The sequence below is a fragment of the Monodon monoceros genome, unplaced genomic scaffold (genome assembly GCF_005190385.1).
Source record: "Monodon monoceros isolate NGI ecotype Baffin Bay Population unplaced genomic scaffold, NGI_Narwhal_1 Super_Scaffold_20, whole genome shotgun sequence".
NCBI lineage: Eukaryota > Metazoa > Chordata > Mammalia > Artiodactyla > Monodontidae > Monodon > Monodon monoceros.
The window spans coordinates 2,738,810-2,756,006 of NW_021703777.1; the positions used below are offsets into that span (position 1 = coordinate 2,738,810).

Below are 17,197 nucleotides of genomic sequence, written 5' to 3' on the forward strand. Positions count from 1 at the left end.
CGATGGCGCAGAGGCGTGAACGCTCCAGAGCCTCCGACCTCAGCTGTGACGCCCCCAGAACCCAGGCCCGGGGTTCAGCTCCCTCCACAGCCCTGGCCACTCCTGCCTGATGTCTCTGCCCAAAGTTGCTTTGGAAGGAGAAGCTTTCTCTCCAGTGGTTTATCATCTCAGGAGCCTTCCCAGCCTTGGTCGTGGGCACTGGCCCATCAGAGTCCACGGACAGGGCCGTGTGCCCGGGTCTGTGGGGATCACGCCTTCTGCACCCTGGGGCTTCCGTGTGCAGGCGGACACCGGCTGGGAGACTTGTCTGTCAGCGACCATCCCAAGCGTCGCCGCTAACACGACTTCTTTCTCTCTTGTGAATCCACAGCTGGTCCTGTTCGCAGTTGGACCTGAACGAGATTCGCCTCATAGTTTACCAGGACTGTGAAAGGAGAGGCAGACAAGTCCTGTTTGATTCTAAAGCTGTTCACAAGATCGAGGAGGTGGCAACTCAGGTAGGAAATATGGGTTTGCTTTCCTCCTTTTTGTTTGTTAGTCCATTGCCTGCTCTTTGGGCTGAATTGCACAGCGCCGTCAGCGGTTCAGAGGAAACACGGGCAGAGGCCCCTCCGCCCGCCCCTTTGCGTTCGTATTAACAGACACGGGTGAGACTGTCAGCGAGTCATGGTGCAGATGCCAAGCATCGCACTTCAGACGCTACCAGAAGCGAATTTGCCGGTAAGTTGCAGTCTAGTCGGATTTTGATGCCAAGCGTGTGCCGTTAATGGGAAAACTGAGAATGCTAAAATTCATGAAGCGTTTGCCTGAAGGGAAGGTCTGGTATTACCCATAGATAGTAAGAGGTGATACATAGCACTGGGTTAGACAAAACTGGAGCGCTTTCCTTGCCACGGGGCTGCAGGGTGCTAACATGCACTGTCGTCTGCAAAAGGGCCTGCAACCCAAGCCTGTTTGACCAAGGAAGTTTTACTTCCTTTTTATAGCGGAGGGCGGTGTGGGGGTAGTAGTGGTGGTGATGGTGACGGTGGTAATGGTAGAGGTGAGGGTGATGGTGGTGATGGAGGTGATGGTGGTGGTGATGGTGATGGAAGTGATGGAGGTGATGGTGATGGAGGTGATGGTGGCGGTGACAGAGGTGATGGTGGTGGTCGTAGTGCTGGCGGTGGTGGTATGGGGCGTGGGGGTCTGAGGGTGGGTAAAGTGGGGACAGAGCAGCTCTTGATCCCTTGGAGCCAGAATGGGAAAGGTAGAGTGATGTGTCCACGCAGGAGCAGGGTCTAGTCCTCCCTGTGAGTCTTCAGGGTGGCCATCCAGTGTACTTCTGACTTGTCGCCTTTCAGCAGTTATTCAGATGTCTACAACTTAAATAAATCCCTTTGTGTTCCTTCTTTTCATGTTCAGTAACCTGATACCTGCACTGACCGAATCCTGGCAGTTTAGAGAATGTGCAGCTAGGTAGCTGAATAGTTTATGTCAGGGTCTCGGTCTCGTCAGGGCTGAGGTCTCGTCCTGCTTCTGATACGGTCGTTTCTGCAGGAAGGAAGTGTCTGGTTAAAGGCGGTTTAGCTGTACGGATCCCGTGGTGCTTTCACGTGGAAGCTGGCCAGGTAGCTAATCATTACAGCCGTTGCTGGGCTTGTTAGGTGGGTGGCTGGAGCAGGGGGGATGAGAAATCTCTCGGTGATTCAGCGAAGGCTTCCATGGTAGATTGGTATTAGTTCAGGTGAGCCAGCACTCGGCCCTTTGTTTGGTGCACCGCACACGGCTTCCCCCTGTTTTCCCACATCACTTCCTGTCTCCCCAAGGCCTTGCACAGATGGTGTAGTTGCACACCCACGCTCCGTCACTAGGGTTCCTGATGGTGGTAGCAGGTGGAGGGAAAAAATTCTCACCTGTTTGCAAAAATAACCGGAATCCTGTCTGTAGGAGCAATGATGACCCCGGAGTCTGGAACAGAAGCTTCCTGGGATGGACGCACTCATTTCCTCACAGAGGCAGCTGGGCCCGGGGAGGCTTGGAAACTGCCCAAGGCTGCAGAGGGAGTCCAGCGGGGGCTCTGCTCACTGTACCGGGAGCTGTCGCCAGTTGTGGACGGCACGGCCAGTGGGCCCAGCAGTGTGGGGCGGGTGTGGACCGCGTGTCACTCCGGGCCCTGCAGGGCCGTGGATCGCCATCCCGCCCGCGACCGCTGGGGGCAGGCTTCCTGTTCCCCTTCTGTTCTTCCCCCATCTTCAGCCCCCCACCCCATGGGCAGGCACGAAATGTCAGGAGTCAGCAGCAGGCACGTGACTGCAGGCATTTGCATTCGACCATCAGTGTGACTGTCACACTGGAGATTAGATAAGCTGCACTTGCATTCATGTTTTTCCAAGCAAATCTACGCACAAAAAAGCAAAGAAGACTCGGGATAGAAACAACGTATCACGGAGGGTACAGGCTGCTTCCGTAGGGAGTAGTGTACCTTGGCCTAGGAGGAAGGGAAACGTGAGTGAAGGTGTATCCTTATGCCTCTGTGTCACTGTTATAAAAATCTGCCATGAACTCCATGTAGGGAACGTGTAGTAGCTAATCCTCTACAAGCCGTGACCTTTGAAGGCCGTGTTGCCTCACATGCTGTGTAATCACAGCAGCCCCTGTTCTAGCATTTTGTCCTCATCTTTCACAAGCTTGACCTCATGACTTTCTCTAAAGCCGTGCGGGGGGAGGTGTGTCATTAAAGCACATGCTGGTCTTTCCAAATGAATAAATACTTCTGCCTTCTCAATTCCGTTTGCTTGGGGAAAATTTAACTTTGAAGCGATGCCTGTATCCTCATCAATTTTATAGATTATGACTCTACATAGTACTAAAAAACCCTCTAACAGCCAGAACAGAGGTCAGATCTCATCGATGATTTTAGAATATGAATTAAAATGTCAAGTGTTCTTGGGGACTTCCCTGGTGGTCCAGTGGTTAGGACTCTACGCTTCCAGTTCAGGGTGCCTGGGTTCAGTCTCCGGTCAGGGAACTAAGATCCTGCAAGCCGTGCGGCCAAAATAATAATAATAAAATAAAGAGAATAGTCTTAATACATAACCCACCACCTCTATCACCCTTCTCAGCATCTTCCTCTTCCAAATGTTATAGACTCACAGGAGCCACTCTTGGTCCTCGTTAAAAAGAAAACAACAACACCCCGGTTTTTCTGTGCAGCTGAGGCTCAACAGAACAGAACGATGTGAGAAAGGGGCCCCCAGTGAGCGTGTGCTGGGGAGCCTGGTACGCTCAGCGGCGGCGGTGTGTTTACCCTCCTCTCCCTGTTCACCCAGAAAACGGAGGACGTCCCCACGAAAACGCCAGCCAAGTGCTGTCAAGGAGGTGGCAGCGGCAGCCTCTCTTCCCACGGCTCTTCTGGGGGATCTTTACCACATGCCAAGGAGCAGCTTCCAAAGTACCAGGTACAGCCACCCTTGCGTGCGGAATACCCCGTAGGCTGAAGCCATTTACTGACATTTCTCCTCGGGGATAACGGCTGCTTGAGGGCCCCGTCCCTGGGATAGGAGACCAAGTATCCAGAACCCTGCTCAGTACTCGGTGATGGCCTCTATGGGAAGAGAATCTAAAAAGAGGGGATATGTATATAACGTGTAACTGACTCACTTTGCCGTACAGCAGAAACTAACACAACACTGTACATCAACTCCACTCCAATAAAAATAGAACAAACAAATAAACAAAAAAAACCCCCAAAACGGGCTCTTAGGTGTTTCAGGCCAGTGCTGTGCTCACACTTTGGCTTTATCTCTTGATAAAAACTATAACGGAGCAGCAGGGATCCAGTGAAACACACACCGAATGAAGAGAAATATTGCAAAGGAGGTAAACCCTCCTGTTTTGCTTCCTTGCTGGTCAGAACCAGATTAATGCACATGTGTTTTCCAGTTTTTTTTCTAAGAGCTCTGAGGATTCTGGGGATGAATATTGTCATCCTGAGAAAATAGCACTTGCCAGTAGAAGGAAGAAAGCCTTGTATAGGAGCAGATGGAAAGGCAAGACCTAACTGGAGTGTGAAGTGTGAAGGGCTGGTATATTGAGAAATGTTGGCCAGCTGGGCGCAAGGAAAGAGGTTTCATAAATATTGAATAGCAGAAGGGTACTACCTGATGGAGGATATATGAGTGTTTATTTTTATTTTTGGAGCTATGAGGAATTTTGTCTACCGTGTTGCTGACACAGCAAAGCCAGGGAGGTGTATACCAGCAGCCACAGGTGTATAGAACGTTGTTCGTTTCACGGTCGGGATCGCTGCTGTGCGTCTGCCCTTATTCCACAGAGCTGCCGGCTCTCAAAGCAGTATGTGGTTAAAACAGCATAGGGTGAAATTTTCAGCGAGTTGAGAATTGCAGTTGGCACGTGGACCTTGTACCCCAAGAAAAAGCAGGTTCAGAAATGGAGGTGATGGGTGGAAGTTATTCATAAAGAAGGTGAAAGCCTGTTAGTTTCTGTCTGCAGGAAGCGAGAAGAGGTTGGTAGCAGGCTCGTTAAATCAGGCGGATAGGTGTCTGCTCCTCTTTCCTCCTTTGCAAGCAGGTGTAAGTAGGTGTGTATATGTGTGTCCATGTGTGTGGACATATGCGTGTATGCGTGTGGATTTGGAGTTGAAAGGCTCATGGCCATGGTCTTGCTTGGGTAGAAAGCGAGGCAGCAGACAGTCTGGCTGGTGGCCTGGGTCACAGGAGATGGAGGTACGGTTTCGGTCAGGCCGTGCGGGTGTCGTGCGCACTGGTTTGGTTGACACTTACATCCATCCTCAGTGTGTGTCACCACCACTTACAGTGGGAGCTGAGCATCCTGTATCCAAACGCATGCACCTGTGTGTCATCATATGTTCACAGTACGCACAGTGTTACGTCATGTGAGTGAGGGCGTTTGGCTTCCAGCCGCCTGAGCTCCAGGGGAGTCCGGGCCCCGAGATGAAGGTGTATGGGGGTTCCCGTCGGGAATAACTGCAATCACAGCAGCGGTTGAGGACGCAGACAGTGACCCTGTACAAGGGATGACTTGAGAAGGTAGAGATTTAAAAAGGAGAGCAGGGCTTCCCTGGTGGCGCAGTGGTTGAGAGTCCGCCTGCCGATGCAGGGGACGCGGGTTCGTGCCCCGGTCCGGGAAGATCCCACGTGCAGCGGAGCGGCTGGGCCCGTGAGCCATGGCCGCTGAGCCTGCGCGTCCGGAGCCTGTGCTCCGCAACGGGAGAGGCCACAACAGTGAGAGGCCCGCGTACCGCAAAAAAATAAATAAAAATAAAAAATAAAAGGGAGAGCAGGATGTGAGGGTGATCTGGCTGCGACATCTGTCACCCCATTGATCGCCAGGGTTGATTCGGCCGATCGGGCTGGCTAGGCGGGAGTCCCCTTCCTCCCTCACCGTTCCAGGTGTGTGTCCCTCCCGAAGCTGCGCGCTTGGTCGGAGAGGACGACCTTCTCCGATAGAGGAGGACCGTTCTTCGGTCAGGGGTATACAAGTAGCTGCGCTCCCCTGCTAGAACCTGCAGACAAGCTCTCAAGGTCCATTTGTAGGAGAACGTAGGGTAGTCGAGCTTCCAAGACTCCAGACACATCCAAATGAGGCGCTGCACGTGGCAGTCTGCCTTTCTAAAAAAAATAAAAAGTAATTTAAAAATTATAAAAAGGAGAGCAATTATGTGCATCAGATACCGTGAGACGTTTAATAAAGCCAACTGGGAAGCGCCCATTGGCTGTGACAGGAGCCGTTTGAATAGCGGGGGATGGGGGAAGGTGCTGTCCACCCTCTGCGGTGATAAAGGGGACGCCGAAGACTGGTCAGAAGCTAGGGGGTCAAAAAATTTTTAAATGTTTCAGTCAAACTTTGGGGTGACCAGACTGTCCGTTATCTTTTGGACCCACGAAACCCTGCCCACACCGATTGGCATTTTTGTTCCACACGTTGATTTTGGTTGGATAACCCTGAGAGCTATATTTCATTTCAGGATGTGTTCTTAGTATCAAGAGGAGTTACTCTGCCTCTTCCGTCACTTAATCTTTCTATTTAGACTTTGTAAATGGGGACGATGAAAGTCATTGTTTCTCATAACCAGATTAAAAGTGAACTCTGGTAAAGCGCGTGCACCCTGTACGAGGATACAGTGTATAAAGAAGAAATCGTGAACGTTAGTGATAACTTGGGGAGAAGAGTGGGCAGTCGTCATTGTAGATTAAGACTGTAAAATGATCAGTTGCTACTTTGAGAAATGGTTCTAATTACCAACAAAATTGCACATTATTTTCTGTCGTGTTGTACTCGACACGATTTTGGTTTCTTGCACGTCTGGTAGTACACGCGCCCCGCCTCTGATGTCAACATGCTTGGGGAGATGATGTTCGGCTCGGTCGCCATGAGCTACAAAGGCTCCACCCTGAAGATTCACTACATACGGTGAGTTCCGTCCACTGCTCGTGAGACGTGGCTTGGGGATGATGACTCCATTCAAACATGCGCAAAACTGTTATGCAGTAAAATAATAATCTAAACTTTGTCATCTCGTATTTGCTAGCACTTGATACCTTTTGCATATCTTTAGCAGTTAAAATAGTCTGACATTTTCTACATCACTCTGACCTTGAATCAGCTTAGCAGGACAAAATCGTAAGCTTTAGCTAAGTACTGTAAGTGAAAAATGTGTACCAAAGCATTTTGAGTATCTGCTAGGTTAGTAATAGCAATACTTTTAATCAGAGTTATTCAGATATTTTAAGTTTAAAGTTTAAAGTCAGAATTTCACAAATTTTCCATTTTCAGATTAAAGTTTGGCATGATTTTTTCCTTGTATTGAGATACATATTTTTTCAAATTATTGAACGCATGCCGAGTTTTATTTTTGTTTCTAGGGAATGGTGTCTAGAATAAAAGTTTCTGCAAAAAGCAGAATGTGACGACATTAAAGAACACATTCCTTATCTGCATGTCAGAATAGAATTTAACTCGCTGGAGGCACAAGCTCTACGATGTGTGAAAGGAAGCCTTTTCCCAATCCTGCACTTATAACCTTCTGTCTGTTCATCTGTGCCACATGGCAGGTGGAAAATATACCCTGAGAAAAAAACAAACTTCTGCTTTGCAATATTTCTGCTAAGCAAAGTTTGTTCATCTGAAATATTTGCTCCCAAGGAAAATGGCCCTGGCAATGTCTCCATAGCTCTCTCTCAGGGTTTTAACATTCTTGGGATTTTAAAATGATAAAATTAGAAAAAAAATCTAGACACCCCATTGATACAGTGATTTGAAAAATGCACGTCTCATTTTCTGTAAAATAAGATACAGAAATGAATAAAAGCTTGAGAAAAAGTTAAAAAAAAAAAACCCCATGCATCTCTCCCTCTTCTGTCCGTTTGTTTTTTCTCCAGTTCTCCTCCACAGCTGATGGTTAGTAAAGTCTTCTCCGCCAGAATGGGCAGCTTCTGTGGGAGTACAAATAAGTAAGTGCGGGATTTTCCCCCTCCCCTCCCCATCCCCCCAATTTTCCAAGTGGCTGTTTCTGGGTAGAGTCATTCTTTGAGGGCCGTAAGGCTTTTTGAGGTTAGAAGCAGGATGAGTCCACATTAACAAAGGGGTTTTCAAGGTGGCCTTTGTCCAATACATAGTATGAAGAGGCCTTGGACCTTAGCAGGTGGCCTTAAAGACAAGTGATGGTCTACATACATATATTGGGGGTCTTCACCTGTTAACCCGCTCTGTTCCTACTGCCAGTCACCATGTTCTCATTCCCTGGAAAATGAAAAGTGAAGGGGAAAAGGATATTATTTCATCTTATAAAAAAAAAATCTCGGGAATTCCCTGGCGGTCCAGTGGTTGGGACTCTGCGCTTCCACTGCCGAGGCCCGGGTGTGATCCCTGGTCGGGGAACTAAGATCCCACACGTGGCACGGCCAAAACCAAAACCAAAGCAAAACAAAACTAAACAAAAAAATCTCACCTGTCAGTCTGCTCGTTTATTTATTTCTGAAGGAATGAGGCACAGGGTGAGTTTCCCAAGCTGAGAGGCACCTGAATGGCAGGAGGGATCGTCTGTCTGAGCCATCCGTGTAACCTCTGTGGTCGGTGAGGACTCGGGCCAGGCAATATTTTGATTTTCACTCCCGAGTTTTTGTTTGTTTGTTTGTTTTTTTTTTTTTTTTGCGGTACGCGGGCCTCTCACTGTTGTGGCCTCTCCCGTCGCGGAGCACAGGCTCCGGACGCGCAGGCTCAGCGGCCATGGCTCAGGGGCCCAGCCGCTCCGCGGCATGTGGGATCTTCCCGGACCGGGGCACGAGCCCGCGTCCCCTGCATCGGCAGGCGGACTCTCAACCACTGCGCCACCAGGGAAGCCCACTCCCGAGTTCTTTTCCCCCTCTTAATTTTACACTTCTGTGTAGACTAAGAATACTTAAATGTCTAACTTAACTCTTAGTCTGGCACAATTGTTCATATATTTTGAATTTTTCAAGCAGAAATATTTCACATAGTTCTTTTTTGAATAAAACAACAGAACATTTATTACGCTTGGGTAAGTTTGGAAGAAATGTTTATTGTAAATTAAAGGGGTATTCTTAGGGGTCAAATGAAGGCTGTTATTTTTTACAATCCTAGGAAATTAAAAGTATGTTCCTCTTCAAATTTGGGTACCTTTGAGTAAGTCTGCTTACTTTTCAACAGAATAATGAATTTACTTTTTTGAGCATTTAACACTGGATTGTCATGACTTAAGCCAGTATAGGAATTGATATTTTTTTGTGAGGTATTATTTTTCTGACCCTTGATATTACCTGAACATTTATTATACTAACTCCCTCTAATAAAATATCAAGCTCAGATTTAAGTAAAAATTATTTTGGCTTCATTATGCTATATTATCCTCGAAATCTTTATTTCATTTGTTAACAAATACAATAAATTATTAAAAGCTGCTTGTCTCACGTGTGTTTATGAGTAATTCTAACTTTTAAGAAGTTGTGAAATCAGACTCCTGTAAGAATCATAGTTTCTGTTATATGCTCCTCCTGAAAAAGGTTGCTGAATTGCTCATGGATGTTAACTAAGAGTTAAAATGAATTTCATTTTGAGGGTTTATGTAAAATTACCCTCGAAATGAATAGCCATATCCTAGGTATCAGTCACCGGAGGAAGATTTTAGAATTCGGTGTCCCTCATTACATAATACTGTGAAATTGTTTGGAATGTGTCATTTAGTTCTATAGGTTGAACTACCTCCCAAAGCCTCTCTTGTCTTTTCCTGCAACAAATTCCCCTAAAGTTTAAGTCTCTTCGGTAGATGTGAGACTTTATTAATTCATGAAGAAAAGTTGTCTGTTAGCAAACAGCTTTGTTCGTCCCTTGATGTTTTTCTCCTCTCTCTCCCTTCCTCCCCTCTCTGAACTCAGCTTGCAAGACAGCTTCGAATACATCAACCAAGATCCTAACCTGGGGAAACTGAACACAAATCAGAATAACCTGGGTCCCTGTCGTACTGGAAGTACCCTAGGTAAACTCCGCCACGTAAGCGGGGTCTTGCTTTCCGGGTCCCGCCGTCGTGGGTGTCCGTTTTGCTTTCTTTGAGTTTGTGGTGTTGTTTTGCTGTGGCATTATCTTTAATCTGCGTTTATTTCTGTGTGTGTACTTTGTCCGCCCCCGTGTGTGTCTCCGCCCCAGGTGCGCTGCAGGGAGGCGGCAGCAAACTGCCCCCGGGGGCGGCTGAAGGAGGACCGCTCCGGCTCAGCCGCAGTGCCTCTTTCTTTGCAGGTTTGTGTGGAATGCTGAGTATGGTACGACCTGCACACATTAGTAACTCCTGGGCAGGTTCTTAGAAACAAATCTGTTGGGCGCCTCTCTAGAAATCCAAGGGGCTCGTGAGATGTTTAGTTCCATATGCTGCCGAGCGCCTGGCGTTCTGAAACCTCCACCCCAGAACCCCTGTTGGAAGCGTCTCTGCTAATACCCCCGCGGCGTAAGCCGGTTTGGATCTGAAATGAGCCCTTCGTGTTTCTAAGAGGATAACATCTTCCGATTTTCCTTGGCCTCTTCCGCTGCCGTGAACTGTTTCTCTTTGCCGTGGCATCTTTGATCCATTTTTCACCTGCACCCTTACCTGCACTGTGTCTTCAAAAGTCACTCTAACAAGAGCATGGAAGACCGGCCTCTCCCTCCCCCTCTCCCTCCCCCTCCCCCTCTCCCTGTCCGTAGCATTTAAGTAGTTCAAATGTACTTTCCAGCTTCTTTACAGGTGTAGCCACCTCCATCTCTGGGTAGGTACATCCTGAGACCGGCCTGGCCGTCTAGCCCAGGCTGCCGAATGTCTGCCGCAGGCTGGCGTGATTAACTAGTGTGGGAGCCTTCATTGCTAACGTTAGGGGTTGTGTTTACCGCAGACGGTATTCTGCATTCTGCTTTTCACCGTAGCCGAACTATGCTAGGCACCCTATTTAACTGACTGCTTCCAGGTGAGGATAACATGTTTATATACTCTCCTTAAAATTGTGAAAATAAACACGCTTCACAAAATAGCTGGCAAGTATATTAATCAGGCAGAGCAGCGGGCTTCTCTTGCACCGTAAAGCTTACGGTAGCAACGTGTGAGGCCAACGTAAAGCATTCCTAGAAGTCTGCAGTCCTTTAGAGTGTTTTCTTAGCACCTCTGCAGTAGTGTTGTGTACGGGTGTATATGGAAAAGAGGCAGAGGAAGAGATATTTGAAAATGAATATAAGTGTTTCTGTCTGCCAAGAGAGGGTTTATGAAACACAGAAGGGTTTTTTAAATCCCTGAAATGGTTTTCAAGCCTTTCTCTTCTCGAGGTTGCCTGTAGTTACTGCTGAAACTGATTATAAAGCATTTTGAAAGTCCTTATTAATATTTTGCAGTATTTCAGTACACTGAAACTACTGAGATACTTAAATGCTATCTAACTACTACTAATGAGGAAAATGGCTGGAAGTATCTGCTCGAGGATGTCTGCTCGTCGTATGAAGTGTCCTCACAGCTGATGACTCGGCTTCTTTTAGAGGCGAGAGGCCCTCGGAAGAGCCTCTGTAGTGCTGCCAGGGGACAGGCACGGGCAGGTGGTCGCTGGCCTCTGCCCCCTCCTTCCCCCGTCTCTTCTGAACTGCATTCTGCTTTCCCGTCCCTCCCTGTGTGTCCTCATGCGGTCACCGCCAGCAGGCGTAAAGCGAGTGCAGGCGGTCTGAGCAGCCCGCCTCTGCGAGCCCCGTGACCAGGTCTCCTTGCTTCCTGCAGTGCACAGCACTCCGGTCGACATGCCGAGCAGAGGGCAGAGCGAAGACAGGGACAGCGGCATCGCCCGCTCAGGTACGTGCTTTCCTCTTGCCGGCCGCCCGTGGAGCGAGCCCTCCCTCTGAGATCTGGGTGTGACGTGCACAGGGACGGCTCCTGCGAGACGAACGTACGTCGAGCAGCGTCCCGCTAAAAAGAGGGGAGCCTCCTTGAGCCAGTGGTCCTGGGACCTGCTGGGTCCTGAGCATCCAACCAGGGGAAGGATAGTGTGCATGGGAATCTCTCTGGCTGTGACCACGGGGGCTGTCCGGTGACCTGCTTCTGTCCTGGAGTCGTGATGCTCTAGATTTTGTCTCCTGTACCCCTTCTCTCCTCATGTCAAGTTGTGACTGACCAGGGTTCTGGGCCTCCTTGAGCAATAGAAATAGACTAGAGGCCAGACAAGAAATTGAGGCAAGGCTTTATTGGGGCCCCTGCTGCACCATGAGGGAAGGAGAACAAAGGACAGGTTCCCTTGCTGGCTCGCTCCCTGAGCGGGGATGAGCTACTTCCTTATAAGGCGTGAGGGCAGGGGTGTGTCCAGGAGTCAGGCCAGAGGGGCGGCTTAGGTGTTCTGCCCGCCCCTTAGGTGGTGCTGAGTGCAGACGGCGTGTGCGGTGCCCTGCTTTTGCTCCTGAACCCCTGTTTTTGCTCCAGCCTCTTCAGAAGTGGCAGTTGGGTTTTTTGGTCCTTTGTATCTTTTGTCCATAATGTGCCCCAACTGCGCGTGCCCCCAGTTATTTTTAGTCCCTTATAGTTTCTTTGTATCTGTGGGTGGAGGAGAGGTGTGTCCAGGTGCAAGCCCTGCAGCAGAGGGTCCCAGGTCCCACTCTAAATTGCTCCTAAGACGAGTGTCCCTTGCCCTTTGAGAAGCAGGACAGTTGAGGGCCGCGTTGGCATTGAAGCGAAAGGTCAGTAGCAGCCGGATCTGAACGCTTTCTCGGGAGGAGGGGGCAGAGGTGAACGTGATGCAAATGTGAACTTTGGCTTTGTTGGCAGCTCAGCCCCTGAACCCATCGTGTCTCCTTTGAGGCTCCCGCCCTCCTGTTGGGAGTCCGCGCAGATGGGGGGCTGGCTGCACGGGGCCCCCCGGGGCCTTCTGCTCCCCTTCCGTCCCGGGAGCAGCTCTGAAACCCCCGGGTCAGCCCTGGGAGGGTCGCCCTCCACCAAAGGCCGCTCGTGCGCCCGCCGTGGCTGGTTCCTCACGTCACCCGCACTGTGTGGACCAGGGTCCTCGTCCTGGAGCAGAGCAGCGACTCCGACTGTTTGAGCTGAATTCACAGTGGAAGATGGAGAGAAATTACAGCCACGGTTTATTCCTGTTTTCTGTAATTTGTAACTTCCTGTCTGCAGAGTTGAGAGACGGGGCAAATATCTTCAATAGATTTTTTTTCAGAACAGTTGTAGATTTGCAGAGCAATCGAGACGGTCGTGGGGAACTGCGGGTGCAGCCCCCTGTCGTTAACACCTTAGCCCGTGAGACGGGGCGGTCAGTTGTCACGTCTGTTTGACTCTGCTGGGCTCAGGCAGTTCCTCAGACTTGCTGTGTTTTGTGACGACCGTGACAGTCTCCGGAAGTAGCAGCCAGGTGCTGTGTAGAATGCCAGCTGTTGGAATTTGTTTGATGCTCTGCACGTGAGTGGACCGCGTTTTGGAAGAGAGGTCACGGAGGTTCGGTGACACTTTCGTTGCCCCCGACCAAGGGTAGGTACTGTCAGCGTAAGTTATGACCGCTGACGGTGGCCTTGGTCACCTGGCTGGCACGGCGACTGTGTGGCCTCTCCCCGTCTGCTGCGGGCAGGGCCCTGCGTCAGCTGCTAGGAGCTCTTCTGCGTGGCAGCCTGTCCCCCTTTCTCATCCGTGCAGCCCGCCAGTCGTTCATATCAATATGGACTCAGAATGCTTACTTTACACTTCAGGTCACCCCAGTCGCTCACGTGGCTCCAGCTTTGGCCGTGGAAGCCGTGGAGCGCTTTCCATTGGCTCCAGTGTTTCTTTAACCTCTCTCACTCTGTGTGTGCGTGTGTGTGTGTGTGTGTGTGTGTGTGTGTGTGTGTGTGTAGCGCTTCCTCGCTTTCTGGCACTACAGGATGCTCCAGACGTGCCTCATGTATGTCCTGCCCCATCCCTAGAATCAGTTGTGTCTCCGTGTTGCCCTGTCCTTTCACTGGAGACGGAATTAGGTCCCAGGGTCTGGACCCCAGATACGCTTGTTGCACCTTGACGCCAGCAAGCAGGAGTGTGAGTTTGTGCCGGCTGTGTGTCTGTGTCTCTGTGCGTACTGCTGTCGGCGATGCCCGCACCTACATTCAGCGACGCGTGAGTGCTGCGGATTTCTCCGTGTTGCCCGCCATCTGCGAGCCCGTGGGCCGTCCCACCCTCCCCGCCCGGCTTATCTGCAAACCGCCCCCCATGGCGAGACACCCGGCTCCCGGCCTGCCGCGCATTTAGGTAATGGATTCATTGCAGGGCACACACAGCAGCGTCAGGGTGCTTACCCCAGTGCTCCTATGGGAAATGCCTTTTTTAAACGGGAGAGCAGTGCTTGTGTGCGGTTCCTCTGACCTTTTGTCCCGCAGACGTCACTCGTTGCCAAGGTTACCTAGGCTGGCGCCTTTGGAGATGGGGAATGTTTGCAGCTGTCAGTACCAGGCCAGCAGAAGCTCTGAAGTCACAGCTGACACCAGTTCATCTTCATGATGAACGGGCTGCATGGCGGCTGCCCCAAAACTCTGAACACACAAGTCACATCTGAAGAGTGACCTCAGAGTCTTTTTCTTCCCCAGTAGTTCAGTAAAGAAGTAACTTTAGAAAAGCTTCTATGTTTGTTTTTTGCTTTTTAAATCATCCTCTACAGAGAGGGACTCGATCCGGATGAAGAGTCTGAGAGCACACAGTACGGTTCCCCGGCAGAAAGACAAGACACCGAGGGTCTCTGTCGCCCTCCGCCAGCCCCTTCCCCATACCTGTCTTCCGCCCGCGTCAGGGAGGAATGTTGTGGGTGCTGACCGCGTGCCCCTCGTGCACCGTGGGCCCCGGGGCTGCAAGGCGCTGTCTGGGTTTGCACTCCCGAGGGCCCTCTGTTGTAGGAGAGCTCAGTTACCGTGGTGGCTTCCACAGTTGGGCCAGTTTGCTACAATCGAGGTGAAGGGAAGGGGTTGGCAGGGTAGCCCTGAGTCAGGCCGTGAAGCCACATTTATTACATTTATTGAATAACAATCTTGTACCCCCTAGGCTGGCAGGCTCTGCCAGAACCGGGGCGATGTAGATGAGTGACCCTTAGCACCCGCCCTCAGGAAGCTCCATGTAAACCCAGAGCTAAAACAGAGCTAAAACAGCGGGTGGAGAGTGCTGCCTCGCCCGCCCTGTGGGAGCCGGGGGCCTGGGTGTGGCGCCTGGGACGGGGGTGTTCGCGGGACGACAGCTGGGAGGGAGGAAAGAACTGCATCAGCGTCGAGCAAAAGCGCCATTTCGGAAGCTCGTTTGTGCAGGGGTGTAGGTCCTGGGGCTGCCCGGGTAAAATGTGCCCGCAGCATCAGGGACTAGGGGGCGGGGGGGCGAGCCTCATCACAAAAGGCACCGGCGCCCTGTGAGCCCTTGGACTTAGTCTTGTTCGGGGCAGCTAAAGGGGGAACCTGATTGGCTCCATATTCTAGGTCTATTTGGTGCCTCACCAGCTGCTCCAGAAAAAACTGCACCCGTATATTCATTGCTAAAGTAGATCAGTTGGGCAGGGGGTACAGGACTGAGGGAGGTGGGCAGAAGATAGATTTTTTTCCCATTAACTTTTTCTCCCCCGAACTCACCGCTGTGTGTGTGTGTGTGTGTGTGTGTGCGCGCGCGCGCGTGCACACGCATGTGTTTGTAAAGCTAGTGTAAAAGGATTATCTGATTTAGCATAAAATTTTTAAAAACAGTTCATTGGGTTTTTTCTCCTCTTTCCCTTCTTAGAATAGTACCTGAGAAGAATAGCCAACTTTTTTCTGGGTTATTCAGTAGCTTTTACTATAATAAGAGAGGAAATCAAATCTTAATTCTGATCTATGCCTTCATGCATTTTACCCTTCACGATAAGTGCCCCAGTGCCTCTTTACATAGCTTGTCACACACGCAGAATAAGTAATAGAGCAATAACAAGGATATCCCATTTATTGCTTTAATGGGTTAGACTATATCCACCTATTTTTTTTAAAGACACTTCCTCAGTAAAGGAACAAACTCAATACCAAGCTCACAGTGTTTTTTACCTTAGAGTATTAGCAGTTTACTCAACGGTCTTTGCCTTATTTCCTGATTTTTTGTATTAAGGAAGCCAAGTGAGGGAGACATCTATAAAATCTGATGTTCATCTTCATAGACTTTACTTAAAGCAAGTTTGAGAACCATTTTTCTAGTGTCTTTGTGGAGGGTGAAAAGTAGGAGTAGGAAACTCACACGATGAGCTGTTGTCACTAGCAGAACATTGGAGGTGACCTAGGTGTTCATCCAGGGCCTGCTTAACTCACGTTCGTCCCACAGAGCAGCCCCACGCGGTGGTTGGAAGGGCACGGCAGCCTAGCAGGCCTCGAAATAGAACAGTTCTCTTAGATATATTTGTAAGTGAAAAAGAAAAGTTGATCAGCAGTTGCAGTAAACGGTCATTTATGTTTCAAGAGAAAAAGGGCATATACAAGATCTCTCTCCACATATAAAGATAGAAAAGCGTGTTCATCGAATGTGTCTGGAAGGGGTCCCCCCCGGGACAGGGATGGAGGGAGTGCATTCTCATTCTTTTCTGGACACTGTGAATGTGTGCCCTGTGCATATATGAATCAGAAAGATAAATTCATTCTCAAGAGGTTATTTGAGTGGCTGCTCTTAGGAATGTTCAGGTAAGGTCTCGGGAGAGAGGAGGGATGGGTTTCAGCCGTGCTGGAAGGTGGTCCTGGAGGGGCTCGGGGACTAATGGGACACAGGGCATGGCGGGGGGACAAAGCGCGACTCTCCAGTTTCTAACAGGACGACGAGTGGGGCATGCGGGCATGCCCCATACCGGGGGAGGAGGCGCCTGGGGAGACGGGTGTTGAGCCAGTATCTCAGTCACAGGTGCCCGCAAGTGCCCCAGCCATGAGCAGTCAGCCGTAGTTCAGAAAGAGGACACGGGTGGGGCAGAAGCTGCAATCTGGCGGTCGTGGCGAGGGGGAGAGGAAGGTCCAGGCAGCTGGGGCTGGGACCCGCCTCCCAGCCTGGTCAGCCATCACCTCCATCCAGCTGCTGACTCCCTTCCCCAGCAGCACACTCAAATCACGGGCAGGAAGGTAATGTCTTCATTCTCTGTGCCCTGGAAAGTAGTAAAACCATCAGTGTGAGGAGAACGCCTAGCTCGTATGTTCAGACACGTTTATTAAGTGCTTTACGGTCAGCCTTCAGGACAAGAGCACGCGTCGTCATGGTGTTCAGACAGGACCCGAGTTTTGGCCACTCTGCCGTTTGGGTGTGAAGACAGATGGCACACACGCACACATGCGCACACACATGCACACACACACACACATGCACACACGTGCGCGCACATGCACACCCACAGGGAGTGGGGGCAAAGGGAGATTCATGACCCACAGAGTGAGGCTGCCTGTGAGAGACGGGACAGAGAGGGCCCTGGGATGTGGTGCTCGGGGCGGGCCAGCATGGGGGTCTCTGTCCCCCTGGTTCTGGAGAGGGGCGCCATCGCCTTCACCACCACCACGACCACCTCCACCACCACCATCACCACCAACCATCACCACCTTCACCATCACCAACATCATCACCACCACCATCACCTTCACCACCACCACCATCATCACCACCATCACCCTCATCACCACCACCACCATCACCATCACCACCACCATCACCCTCATCACCACCACCATCACC

General features: G+C 50.4%; 1 protein-coding gene across 5 annotated transcripts in view; it reads left to right on the forward strand.

Moving 5' to 3' along the window:
- The window catches only part of FNIP2 (folliculin interacting protein 2), a 111,630-nt gene that overhangs the window by 45,483 nt on the left and 48,950 nt on the right, over positions 1-17,197 (forward strand). For 2 of the 5 annotated variants that reach the window (XM_029235681.1, XM_029235680.1), the window contains exons 2-9: positions 371-497; positions 1,540-1,610; positions 1,930-3,440; positions 6,335-6,435; positions 7,404-7,475; positions 9,417-9,517; positions 9,685-9,774; positions 11,264-11,335. In XM_029235681.1, coding sequence (XP_029091514.1) covers positions 6,362-6,435; positions 7,404-7,475; positions 9,417-9,517; positions 9,685-9,774; positions 11,264-11,335 — 409 coding nt within the window. In that variant the 5' untranslated portion in view covers positions 371-497; positions 1,540-1,610; positions 1,930-3,440; positions 6,335-6,361. Of the gene's footprint in view, positions 1-370; positions 498-1,128; positions 3,441-6,334; positions 6,436-7,403; positions 7,476-9,416; positions 9,518-9,684; positions 9,775-11,263; positions 11,336-17,197 lie in introns of those variants that run through there. The other 3 variants (XM_029235678.1, XM_029235682.1, XM_029235679.1) reach the window with 3 other exon arrangements.